At 39.2% G+C, this 14314-nt stretch overlaps 1 protein-coding gene and 1 long non-coding RNA gene across 3 annotated transcripts in view; one reads left to right on the plus strand and one right to left on the minus strand.

Moving 5' to 3' along the window:
- LOC111264879 (uncharacterized) overlaps nt 1-4407 on the plus strand; it is a 29336-nt gene extending 24929 nt beyond the window's left edge. The window contains exons 5-6 of one of the 2 annotated variants that reach the window (XR_002683134.2): nt 3991-4127; nt 4323-4407. Coding sequence is in view for 1 of the 2 variants with exons in the window: in XM_086970236.1 (XP_086826362.1) it covers nt 605-863 (259 nt within the window). In the remaining variant the exon portion in view is untranslated. Of the gene's footprint in view, nt 1-604; nt 1204-3990; nt 4128-4322 lie in introns of those variants that run through there. The other variant, XM_086970236.1, reaches the window with a different exon arrangement.
- A 5797-nt stretch (nt 4408-10204) lies between these two features.
- On the minus strand, nt 10205-12028 carry LOC111264882 (uncharacterized). The gene is made up of 3 exons (XR_002683137.2): nt 11828-12028; nt 11058-11133; nt 10205-10632 (listed from the first exon to the last, which is right to left on the minus strand). It is a non-coding gene; the product is annotated as an uncharacterized LOC111264882 (long non-coding RNA).
- Nucleotides 12029-14314: the final 2286 nt, after the last annotated feature.

Here is a 14314-nt window from a genome sequence, read left to right on the forward strand (position 1 = left end):
GGTACGTGCTTGATTTGTTCGTCCGCTTGAGGATAGCGGCATGCCACATCAACTACTGAAGATTTCGACAAGCCTCAACAAAATTTCAGCCCATGTAGGCCAACCTACCCCAAATATATATATATATATATATAAGAAGGACAGGACTATATTGCCTATCACTGCTCATAGCTCAATTTTTGCCAAGTTATTAATCTATGAAAGCTTACCGTAACTTATTCTCTACTATTTTCAACAGTAACTGAGTAGACGACCATCCTGTAGGCTATCTTTGTCGGATTGTGTAATAATTTGCTAAATGGTATTATGACTGCGTATAGCGCTATAGGTTGTGTTAGTTTCTAAATACAGTGCTCTTTGCGTATTTTCACATCGTTTGCTTATCTTGTATTTCCAGTGGCCATTTGTAGCCAATACTCTGTTGTCAATTGTTGGAATTGGCCCGAAAGCTCTTTTTCGATGGCAACGTAAACTTGCAGAGTCTCCCGAGAACGTCCATTGTTAAATAGCTCAGGGCCGCGTTGCTACCATACATATCCTTCGTCACTAGCGACTATTTATTGTTATTGACTTCCTCCTCGAGGTATCCTCTTCCCATTTTCAGAAGTTCTCTGCCGACACCATCATACAAAAACGGTGAAGTACAGCTAAGAGGCAACGAAAGAGGTGAGCGAACGCTTGGAAGACAAGATGGGGACTCGTTTGGATGCCAAGACTACGAACGGTTGCTGCTAGGTCAAGCTCTGCATGCTATCTTCTACGTGTCTTCATTGTTGAACGACGTACACAAATTACGACATAGGAGAATATGCTGTTCATTTGGCATTGCTGTCGCACCTCGCACAAAGGAACGAGGCGGCTAATTTAGCAGTGAAAAAATCACATTTGCTTCACAGCTAGAGAACCAAATGCAGACGTTTCTAAAGCGTCCTACTTTCCCCTACGCACCACCGGCTAGCGTAAACCGAAACACAGAACAGAAGTACGCTGCGGTAAAACTATAAGCGACTGAACATTACACAGCGACCAGTAAACGTAACGTTAATAAAATGAATTTGTTATTATCCTTCTAGCGCTGTCGTGATGGGAACATAGTTGCCCATATAATCAGAGAAGACCACAGGCGCAGAAGGCACAATAAAAGAACTCACTATACGAAGATACCAACAAATCATTTTTCGTCTTCCTTATCATTTCGTTATTCTCACCTGTTAACTACCAAAAACATCAATATTCTGTCGAAGATTTGTGGTCTAGAGACGGTTGCATTTCAAACCCTTTTTTTCGCAAATCTACTAAAACTCAAGCATCTAATTTGAAAATAGCTAATACCACTTTGATAAATGACGCGAAATGATCTCTAATGAACTGGTTCAGAACAAAGCTTCAAAGAACTCTGCAAATCTCGGTAAAATATGATCCGAAAATCGTATAACGAGCATCTACCGGGAAAGCTAATGCACATTTTTACACGAATCCGTTCTTTTAAGCAGGTGCACATTCCCAGCTTCACAGTACAATATTTCTAGTTAGTCACCATAAAATGTTCTCGCTTTGAAACCGTCCCTCGTTGCGTTCCATCACCGTTGGATGAAGATACCGAGTCATTTCCGGATACCGAAGCCTAAGAACGCTTTTTCCTCACATATACATACAGACACACAAACCCCGACGACGAACTCTTCAAACGATCGACTGAACAGTCTTGCATTGCGTCGCGAGACGGAAGGACGAGTCTATTTTTTGCTTGAAAAATTTACCCACGACACCAAGCAGGGAGGCAACCATTTCCAACTCTAAACTTGTTGACATAAACGTCTGCTGCCTGAACGACAGCATCAGGATGCGGCGTTTATTTTGTACCTAGAAAACGGCAAACAGCTAGTCCTGTACGAGTTGCTTGAAGAGCCCAAAGAGCGCTATCATACTGGCTAGCGGCGTTCCGTACTGAGTTAGCGCCAGAAGTATTGGGCCTTCACATCGGCGGTCACTTCATAATCGACAAAAGAATTGACAGAGTTAAGCAGATCAAGGAAAGCGAGAGCGAAGAATGTTGAAGGAGCGCCGAAAAGGGTTCCTTGGAAGATTGGGAGTCTTTGCCGTGATCCTATTTAGCATATCGGTTTGCTGCGTCAGACCTAGAGCATCCATCGATACCGAAACCGCTGTAACTATATTGAAACGGCAGAATTTGTGGAGGAGAAGCAGGATGATAAACCAGGCTGACTGTAAATGCTTCAGCAACTGTTGCATTGTTTCTCTGTTGAATTTTTGGCCAGAATCGTTGTAATGCTATAACACATCTTCGCAAGGCTAGAACTACGCGTTGAGTTAAATCGGCTATATTTGCGCTTTCCGTTTGTTTCCATTTTTTTTTGTAGTTTTGTAGTTTTCATTGCCAGCTGTTTTAGATCTCCATCTGCAATGTTGCAGATGGCTATAGAACCACCTTCTCTAATATTTACTTCACTCTCCCGTTGTTTCCGTACAAAGTGCACCTCTACATGCGTTTCATTGTAGCCTCATGTAATCTTCAAAACAACATCCGAAAAGTAAAGGTTTAAATAGATGGGGTTTATTCCTCCTCGGATTTGTTATTTTAACAGAGATATTATATTAATCGCGATTATTTTATAGGTATTGATACTATTTTAGGGAAAAGAGGAAGAAAATACATAAAAAAAAGACGTCTAATGTTGTTAAGATTGGATACAAGATGTGTGCACCAGATTTTCAGATGCGAGTCTAGGTGTACTTTATCTTTAAAGTAGGTCCATATAACCCAACACTGTTCCCAAAATGTATAGGCTCCGCTTCTTGACCTCTAAACATTCAAATTGTTTTTAGACTTAGATATCTACGTTAATAGAATTACTACGATTCAGCCCGTGGCAAACTTAATTTTACAAAAACGATAGTCTAAGTATCTATCTGCTGTATTTGAATGATAGAGTCAGCTTAACAATGTGGTGCAATTAAGTTAAGAGAGAAAGTTTTACTAGACCGAATTCCCGACAAACGGCCTTAAACTATCTTCACACCATCATACTAGCATAATACGAGGCTTGGAACCTTAGATCAACGGAACAGTAATTTCTTCAATGATGATAACCGCTTTCTTGTATCAGATCTTGTAACAGAGATGTACCCATAGCATACAGAAAGCGCAGCATGTTCACCCTGACTGGCGTATGCGAACAGCGGGTACTAATTCTGGGTTTATAAAAAAAATGCCATTTTAAAGGTCTAAACCACATGAAATTTTGAGGTTAAACAATTAACTTACGTATAGCACTTAGTTCACATACCGTACGTAAATCGGCTAGACTTTTGACAGACTGCAGAGGGTAGTGCTTCAAGTTTTCAATGCCGTTTGTCTTCTCAGAATAATTTATTGCACATTTCATGTGACGATGCTAAGAGCGGCTCGTTTTCATATAGAAAATACGAGCTTTTATTTGCCTATATTCATTTTTTATTAATCCTTATTACGGAATCAATAAATAAGAAACATATACTCATGAATAAATTTTTTTTCTCATATATCGAAACCTTACGATAACTCTGAAATATGATTTATGTCTTTGGCCAAACACTACAACGTTTACATGATTCTCATTGTAACTGCGTAAAGTTTCTCTTTATCAGTTTGCTTCATCATCATCAGAGGATCGCTACGTCCTGATGCAGAGTGCCGCTGCACAGAAGTTTTAACAATCTAACGTATTCGCCTTAACGCAAATACGTTAAATTGTTAACAAGTTTGACCTAGAATTAAATACAATATATTGAGTCAGTTATGCTGCTAAATACTGTGGACCTAGGCGATAGTGCCTCTGGAAGAAGACCACTTATTGTTATAGGTTACATATCGATTTTTTTTTAATAAACAGCGTTCATTTTTGCAGGAGAAAATCAAATAAGATATAATTTTGTCATATTCTAATTGATTTCTTTCTTTCATATGACCATTGGGAATCCGGAACGTAGTGATGATTACACATAATTCCGTTTCTTGGAGCGACATGTCATATACGAACAGCGGCGCATCAAGTTAACTTACCTCGAGAAAATACGTCGTACAGATGTCTCAAACATGTTTAAATGGATTTTTGACGTTGCCTATGGTAAATACAGTATTATTTTTTTTCTAACTTGCGAAAATTAAGTTCAGGCTTCTCAAAAAATTAGGATAGAAATCATGCAACTGGATAGATTCTACCGTAGGAAACAAGAAACTCACATGTAAAGTCAGTTAAATTTCGATCGGAAACGGATCATTTACTTGCCTGTATTTCAACATCTGTTTACAACGTCAACAGGAGCCAAGGTGATGTTACGTTCGGTCGATCGATCTTCTTAGCCTCATGGGAAGTGATAATCATGGTAGTGAGAGATCTATTTGACCTGTTTGAAAATACGTCCATATGACAGCCGAAAAGGCAATTGAATACATATTGGCTTGGTTCTAGAAGAGTTGGTGAGCTCCGTTCACGTGTCACCTAGAATACTATTTATAAATGGCGCGATCCTTTGATTCAGCCTATCGACTTGCTTCGCACCATACCACTGCGCAATCACGGGACTTTTTTTTTTTATAGAGATCAAGTCTATAAGCTTAGAATTCAGTGAAGTCATGTGAAAACCAATGGTTACATACATACGATTGGTACAACGGTGATCACCTGAATTTCTTTTAAAGTAGTTTTAATTAAAAACGAAGTTCAACTGCTCACCGCTATATGTATCATATATTGGACCACCCACTTGCACATGACTAGACCTCTTCTAAGCTCATATACCTGATCTTAATAGAAAAGGGTACGTTTTTAAATGTAGAAGTTACGATCACTACCCAGATAGGAGGTGCTTGCCTTCATAATCATGGGAAGCACAAGAAACAAACAGCATGCCTGAGGAGCGGACCGATAGGTCGACTCAAAGCAAGTTTCAACGAAAACAGTTTTGCAAACGTTTGTCATAGAGAAGACGTAATTACTCCGTATATAACATTAATTTTGGATGTTTGATAAGAAATTCGGTGGACGGTTGTATATTCACATCTATATAAATAAATATTTTTAGTATTCGGACCATGTGCGACATGTTGAATGGAAAGCAAAACGCCGTATACATCGTGAGATTATACCATAAAAGGGATTCAATAATTCCCTCTTTGAATGACGGCAAGCAATATTATATTAAATTTTTAGAGCATACATTATAAGTTCAGATACGATGTCTGGATTTTGATTTCGGCAGACTATCGATATGGCAAGAGGTAAGTTACGTCGCGAACTTTCCTGCTTTTGGCTCAAACGAACAAACAAATTAACACGCGAGCCGGCTCCAAAAGTGAACAACTTATAAAAATTATATACATAATGTGCTATTCAATAATTTATATAACAAATATCAATAAACATACAAGATTCTGCTTACCGAATCGGTAGGCCGAGGCGAATAGGCAGCGTCATAGCAGAAAATTGATATTTCCTCTTATTTTTAGTACCGTGTATATCTGCTAGAGGGCTGCGTGTGCTAGCCGCTATCTAATTAAAAGAGGCAGCAATTTAGATACCGAAATATGTCATACGCTCTTAATTATCTATGTGTACATATTCAAAGAAGTCTTTCTAATTATCTTTGGGTGTATCTGATTAGGTTTTAACATAAGTACACTTATTATTTGTTAAGAACTTTTATTCCTCAAACACCAGTGTATCGTGTCTTAGACTACATACACGTTCATATTAGGCAATTGCTTTTGCAACTCCTATTATATCATTGTTACATAATAAAACCTATTAATATTCGTTTATTGAGCAGTTCATGTATAGATTATTAAACTACAACAATTCATTGAAAGCTCATTGTTGTCTCGCACAATTTGTATTTTCTAAGTGACGTGTCTGCATTGTTGAATTGGGTTTCTGTTAGCTTTCTCTTCCTTTTGCTACTGAGGGATTCAATTCATTATATATTTACCTATCTATCTATCTTTCCGCTGGCAATGTAACAACAGCTTCTTCAATGGGTGCCAGCCCAATCGGGACCATCGATCGATAAACTGTTTACGAAGGGAAATGGCTGCTTCCAACACTGACATAGTGTAATCCGTCGCACAGAAAGGACATCGTTCTATTGTGCGGGAGTAACAGTGGGAAAGAGCAATGAGAAATGAGCAAGAATCTGCCGACTACATCGACTGCAGGCAACAGAGAAAAAATGGTCACGACGAGACCTATGAAGATAATAATAATAATAGTGATCATAATAATGGCAGGAACAGTACGCGATCCAGTTGCCTTCTGTCGACAATACGATCGACAGCAAACAAAGATGCAACTGGATGCGGTCTCTAGTAGTTCTCTGCAGTTTACGCCTGGCTCCTCTCCTCTGGCCGTAAAAACAGCGCTGGCTGGGAAACTCGCTCTCCAAAATTTTCTGTCTGCTTTGATCCCCGTAATCTTGCTCTCTTGAAACAACTGCTAAGACTACAATGACTATCAGCGCAATTACGCCAGCTGATACTACCAGTTCTCCTGTTGTTGTATCCTACCGGTGCAAGTAGCTGTGCAGTATCGCACTGTTCCTTCCTACGTACGTTTGTAAAGACGATCCTGCTGCCTTGGAAAATTGCTAAGAGACATGTTACACTTGTGAACTTCTAGGATCTCCAGAGTCCCGTGCGTCTTACTGCAACAAAAAAGTAAAAGTGCAAATGCGAGTACAAGCAACACTCTTAGTAGCAACAAGAGCTGTAGGTAGCGCTGGCAGCGATGCCGCAACGGGGCCAGTGTGCCAGGGCATGGCCGATCGGCGTATGACTACGGGCGGGGGTCAGAGGAGGCGATGGGAACCGCCTGCTGCAGTCGAGCGAAGACGCAGAGCGAGCGGTTTTTCCATTGCTCAAGAAACTAACGCAGGGGCTGGATGGGAGAACAAGAAGGCTGAAACGCGGTAGCTTTTTAACGAGAACTTCTGTCCGAAGGGAATTTCTCTCCCTTCGCCGACATGAAACAGCCAAGGTACAGTTAGCAACAGCTTTAAACAAGGCCAAGGCGCTTCTTATTTCACCAATCGTTGTTGTTGTTGTTGGTGTTGCTGTTCTTAGGAGGTATGTTTTCGAGGGCGGCATCGAGTGCTAGGGAACAGAATGTATCGGCGTATAACAAGGTTTTTCCATAACCAGCTCTATTGTTAAAGCTTGGCGATAATGTGCTTTGTGTTTGCATTTCAGGTTTTTCTTATGCTAGTCCACGTTCATTAGTAAAAGCAATGAAGCAACCGATACACATGTCCAGAACCTGCTTACCTTGACAATTAATAACCACGCTGCCAAATAGAGGATGAGTAACTTTTACAGGTGCTTACCTTGCTTACGATACGTCATTTATCATGTTACGGTCTACGTGTGGCCGCATGGGCTTCTTAGTAGTTAATCGATTTTTGCTTTATCAGACAGCATGTCATTACTAACATGCATTTTGCTAATGTGAAATTGAGGGTCGAGGCTGACATTTGAAGGAGCAAACGTTTCTCTATGCACATGATAAACACATGTTTATACATGAAAGCGGAAACATTTTATACCAATATATACCGAACCTTGCAACAAAAGCAACCGAGGTACAAGGGCAAAATCTTACCAAAAGATCGAGTTTCATTTCATGGCTTTAGTAAATAGTTCTGACGAATCTAACATCATCAACTGTCATCTTAACATCTGACGAAGATGTTAAGTTGACGAAGTCGATAGTTAATGATAACAAGGTGGTCTTCTACTTGTTCCATAAACTGAGCCTATTTAACCGTGAGATCTCTTGCCTAAAGCTATCCGCCGAGTTAGATGGAATAGCGATCTCCTACTATTACCGGGCGAACTACTGCAACGATATTAAATTCCTAAAACCGGAAGCAATCCATCGTAAACTGTAGAAAGGATTGCTTTGAAATTTATATATATATATATATATATATACAAAATCACATGATCATAACTATTTTGTGAAGTTGAACGAACATAAAGACGAATGTCTGTTTTTCCGAAAATTTCATACAGCATCAAATATATTATTTTTTATAAAAGGAAAATTGGAAAATGTTAGTCTCAGTATTTGGTATATATACCTTAGGTAATGTATTAGCTTATATCATAAGTAAGGAAGTCTTTTGTATTTAACAACGGCACTAATCCTGTTTTTGTGCACCTCATTTGGTCTCTGGTGCATTTAGACTTAGTTTTTAATAACATTCTGTATATTCAAAGAGCCTGGCAGCTATTTAGTGTATGTGGTTCATATTTGTAGTCAATTCATTCGCTATTCGCTATCTTCTTCTTAGTTATAAAACTCTTGCTATACACGACACAATATTTCGGGCTACCTCGAAGATCCCTTTACTTCGGCAAAAACCGAAATATAACAGCTGCCGAAAATACACTTTTTTGCCACGGGTCATCTGTCTTCGAAGCCTGAATGAAGGGCTTATGTTCCAATTTAGAACTAACAACACATATCAACATTAGTAAATAATTTAACAATAAGAATTACAGGATCATAACGAGAGCCTTTTCTGCTATGCGAGTCTGTGCGTATCCATGTTGTTATGCTAAGCGTTTTACAAGAAACACTAACCTTACAATTTGGTCACTTGCATTGTATTTGTACCGTTTCCGCGTAGTGCTTATTTATTCTGTAAACGACGATCTGAAGTTCTATTAAGGAACCAGTTTTTATTTAAAACTGGTTCATCTTGTGGCCGTTGCGCCGTCACTTTAAACCGATGCCGACTCGAGCTACCGCTTCAAGACATACTTTCCTGAGATTTCATTCCCGTGAACGCAACACGAGCATTGAGACGATGAGATTGTATCCAATATTCAGCCTTCGCTTACCGTATCATGACGCTGGAGGACCACTCGGACGATATCCAGGACCCCGGTCAACAATATTACAAATCACTAATCTAAGTACAACAAAAAGTCTTCTACGGGATAAAGTCCCGCCGGGATCCAATCTAAAAGCATTACTGTTCGGTAACAAATTTACTTTTTTCCTTAAAATCCGTATAATAAGACCACGCCTAAGAGAAATTATAAGGCTAATACGAATGTCACCTATTGGCGACAAAATTGGAATTCTAGTTGTCCTGGGTGCCGCTGCGTCTGAAAAGCGATTTCATTGGCCACAACCTTTTGAAAATTTTCTACAGTGTTACTACTACAGCTGCTACTGATGTTTTCCAAGACATTCGCCACTCCCTCTGCGCTTGCTCTTCCTGCTGATTTCCCAGACGGTTCCCTTGACGATAGTAGTTTCAGGAAACAAGTCGGGAGGCAGACTTCTCAAATTCGCTGTTTCCAATTTTACCGTTCGAGTGTACGAAATTAAACGTTTCCTCCTTGACACGTTGCACCTTGGAACACTCGACTCCGTTTAACACGACGTTCAAGGTACTACGGCCTCAAAACTACTCTAATTTCCCGGAAACTAAGGATTAGCCAGGGTTGTGCCCGATTCTTTCAATGCCTCCGTCACACTCGGCGAAAGATGGTTACGATACATTTACCGGCCGTTTTTTCCTTTATGGACGCAAGTGCGTGCCTCATATAGTTTTACATACATACGTTTGAATGTACTCACCTGAACGTAGCATGTTCCAAAACTCATAAGACGTTATGCGATGCTAGCTAGGATTCTCCGCTTCTTGAGTGACTGCGAGTATTATCTTATGCTTTGTTTTCACTGTACATATATATATATTCCTTACTTGGAGTACGTCAATTTTTCCGAACTGTGTGTAGGCGTGTAAAATACATGATCAAAAAATGCCCGTTCAAATTAAAGTAATTTTGAAATGCACGGTGCAGACTGAGACCTTTCCAGCCATAACACTGAAATAGGAAGCAGCTGCGCCTATGGTACTGCAGAGTCAACGCGACATCTTAGCAAAGCGAATGCAACGATACGCGCGCTCAAAAAACGTAAAGTCTGCGCTTGTAGTTGATACTGAAAGCTCAGGTACTTAATAAATTACTCCAGCAGAAAACGTAGCTGTAGTTCTCTTGTGTACGTACATAAAACACGTCAATGTTAAAACAATCGATTTAGTAAATACCATTTTAGAAATGTAATTTGCGTATGAGCCTTCAAAAAGTAGCTTTGTAACTTTTTAGCTTCCAAATAACGAGAGATTTACGTTAACCTAAATAGCGATGGAAACATGGTGTGGTTTATTACTTCCTAGGCTTTCTTCCTAGATACGCGAGCTGATATAGTCAGCAACCGATACAGCCCGCATGCAATATACCTGTTGGGTTTGCTAGCTTGCTGATTCTCACTCGTCCATGATAGTGGTCCATAACTGTACATGTGGATAAATTCCGAAGCCCTTTGCTTGGTCTGGGAAAAACAAATGCGCTCCTTTATCTTGTAACTGCGTTATCATTATCAGAATGACCTTTGTAAGCAGGTTCGTCCAACTGAATCTGACGAAACAGCTTTATCTTTCCAAAAATACCTCATGCGCATCTAACCCGGCACCGTTTTTTCGACGAATCGGAAATTGATCCTTACATGTAGCATGCAGATCACCTCAGCATAAGATTCCTTCAGGCAAGACGCCAACCTAAACATAGTTTCAGTAGACGTATCCAAAAGTTGAAATTTTTATAATAAATACGTTATACGTATTTAATTAAGTCAAAACATATATATTTGAAACCATAGGTTTCGATTATTATTATTATTACTCGTTCCATTACGATTATAAACCCGGTCTGTTTCCGAAACGTTACGAAGGCTTAGAGTTTCAGGAACTCTAAGCCTTCGTAACGTTTAAATTTAATATATATATATATATATATAAAATTTAACGTAGATACGATACAAATATTCAATATGTCTTGCTTTGCATATTGATTCAGATCCAGGTACTAAACACAGCTTAAGATGCGTTCTTATCCCATTGTAAGGTACACAAAATAGATATCATAAGGGTTTTTTTTGCCCTTTTTACTATTCCAAGTATAGGAACATGTAGTGCATTCTTACTCAGCTTTTTAAGATTGAACGTTGCCATCAAGAAGAAAATCCTTTTCGCATAGAACACAGCGTCAAGCTTCATTTACTGGAAGCATTACGTAGACAAAAATTAAAATGCAGAAACATAAACAGCATTTCGAAACAACCTTTCCGTCGGTATCGAGAAAAGTGCTTCATATATACAGATTTCCATATATATTTTAGACTGTTATTTTAAGCGAAAGAAAAATTCCAAAGGATCTATCAAAATTTACTCATTATCTACAATTCTCTCATAGACATTTTTCTTTTTTTTTTTTTTTCGAATTTCGAGCAAAAACCCCCAAAAAGGCCATCTAGGAAATACACCCCGTTGTTAACCGTAAAAAATTGGTCATTTACGTTAACGACTAAAAGAAGGATATGCTCAGGAAATTCAACCATGTTAATGATTGTTCACTACGGATGCTATAAAGCAGGAACTGGCGGTTTCATATGAATTTCTTAAAAACATCGATGCAAATGATTTTTCTAAATATTTGTTGCGTACATAATAACAAACGTAGGTGTCGTCAGAGCGAACGTATCAATAAAACTGCTAACTTAACTGATAAAAAGATCTTCAAATTTAAAATAATCGCTCGTGCGCTCTGACAGAAGTTCTGCAACAGGGGGAGCGGCACTATGTAAGTAAGTGCCGCTCCCCCTGTTGGTCGCCAGCCGTTTTCAAGATAGTGATCAATAGTCAACGCTAATGCATGGATTGATGGTTAGGGCGAAAAAGAAATATATTAACTTACCAGCAACACTTGACGAAAGTCAGCCTGGCTATCGAAGTAGGGTTTGGAGTAAATAAAATTGCCTCGTTCCGTCCTGACTTGTCAATATTGTGTGATGACCTTTACGTTTCGCACGTAACAACTTTGTTGTCAGTTACTCACAGCTAGCACTTGTTGTCATTTGGCCAAGACTGGCGCTGCTTCTACATGTTATCGTTTGCAATGAAACTCAAGGGTGGTTTTGACTGGATCTCTGCATTGCTGTTTCGCATAAAATTTAACGCTCATTGGTAACAAGTCTGCAAAATTAAACATTTATTATTCTGTATATTATTGAATTCTGCTATCTTAAAAAACCTTGGAGCGTGGGGTTCTGATGCTAGGCCACTCAAAGTTAGCAGAATTGAAGTGACCTCCAATATGCTTTCTACTAAATCTTACTGCCCAATCTAAATAACTGGTTTGTATTAATGTCTGTGTTACCTGTGCTAGTATTTGTCCGGTTTTGGTATGAGCACACCCTTATTTAGACCAATCGCTTCTTAAAGCTGATGAGGCATTTGATTGAAAAGGCGGTATGGCCATGCAGGTACCGTACAAGGGTGACTTCTGGATCCCTATCAATCAAGTCGTCAGCTGCACGTGCAGAAGCGTTCAAGCTCACTTGAAAAAATCTTAAGAAATTTTCTGATTTCCGTGATTCTTTTAACGTCCGTTGAAACAGCTTGGCCATAGCAAGGCAGCCATGCCCTGACGCTGCGTGAGTTGTAAGACTTTCTAAATGCGATAGTAATGCTTTGGAATGATCAACTAAGGTACCTGTAAAGCGATCGATGATGCAGTCATCGACTTATTATAGACGTGAGCTTTCAAGTCTATGTAACGATTTTAGAGCCGAGAAAAAGTCGTCATTTTGCCATATAAATATACATTTTTTTTAGCAGGCAGCCCCCCAATGGCACCGTGATGGCCATCCTGCGCAACGGCTCTAACGAGCTCCATTGAAAGAGGGATACTAACCAAGAGCGACCCAAAAAAATAAAAAACTATACCTTAAAATAGACTAAACTATCCTTAGAAGCTTAATTCGAACCAACGATGTCCATATAGATTAACGAAACATTTTGAAGAAAAAAGAAACGTCGAAAACGATGCTACAGGGTTGACCAAAAGCGGGGAAAGTACAAAAACAGAAATATGCAGCATTAAGATTTATAGCTTCCTACAATACGCCTCGTTAGTTCCCATAAATAGCAAACACTGAAGCCGACTGAACCTGACATCAATGGCTATGACGGAAAATATATTGCTCATGATCATACGGGCGTCTTGCTTTAGAAGTGGCACTTATCTTGCGTTTCATGACAGTGCTTTAAATCGGAAAAGCAACACGTGACTAGTGTTAAACGACACAGTCAACTTCTCGAACTTCCTCGACTTGGGGGTTCGTTGTATCTTCAACATACCTACGAATATAAGATGATTTTGTGTTACCAGGAACTAATTAACGTAAAAACAAATATATTGTTTAACGATAAAACTGTACGCCTAGCAAATAAGTTTCGGTTTCTCGAAAATGTAAGTGGTAATGGAAACCATCGATGACGGGTGAAAGCCCGGCAAGGAGGCTTTCAGCTAAACGACGGTTGCTAGCAGCAGTAATAGTTACCAGTACATTTACTTTCAAAACGAAAATTGAAAGAGTGGGGACGATCCTCAAAAGAAAGAATGAGTTGATGACATCCTGCGAAACATGTATAACAACAATAGTAGAAAAACAAACACAGTTAAAATATAATAAGAGAAAAAGGAAATAGGCTTCTTACGAATTGGTTCCAGGACAGATGGAAACGCGTGTGGTGTTCTTTAAAGACAATATGCCAATAATATCAAAGATAATATATTTAACATAGTGTCGTCATAAACGAGACATGGGTTAACGTGTGCCATCCACTAAAGAAGGATCAAGGAAGAGAGTGATGCCCAACAAAAAAGCGTGACCTCAGTGGCAGTGCCAACTGAAATCGAGGACGGGCTGATATTTACTCTCGCAATGAATGTCGTCTTCATGAAACATTGCCCACAAAGGAACATGTCAATGCTGTCATATATCTTGAGCCACTCTTATGTACGTGTAACGTGGCAACCGACAGCAGAGCCACAGTTACACTAATTGGTTAATTAATTTAGGATAATATACAGTTTTACGCTTTAGTTATTAATTAGAAATAGAATCGAACGGTGGCTTCAATCTCTATATTATTTAGATTTGATAAGTGTAGTTTGTATTCCTTCTATGATCTAAGAAGCGTGTTAAATGCCGTAGCATAGCCTACCATCGACAACTACAACAAAGCAAATCAGAAATGGGAAGTTTCAATATGCTGACTCGAATACACAAGCAATAAAGGGGAGCGCATACAGCATTTCCCACTTACTTTAAATAGTATTTAAGGTTTTGATAATGAGAAAAATGAGCCGCACACGATACAAGTTCAGCCCAATTAT

Source organism: Varroa jacobsoni, unplaced genomic scaffold (assembly GCF_002532875.2).
Source record: "Varroa jacobsoni isolate VJ856 unplaced genomic scaffold, vjacob_1.0 scaffold_909, whole genome shotgun sequence".
NCBI classification, from domain to species: Eukaryota; Metazoa; Arthropoda; class Arachnida; order Mesostigmata; family Varroidae; genus Varroa; species Varroa jacobsoni.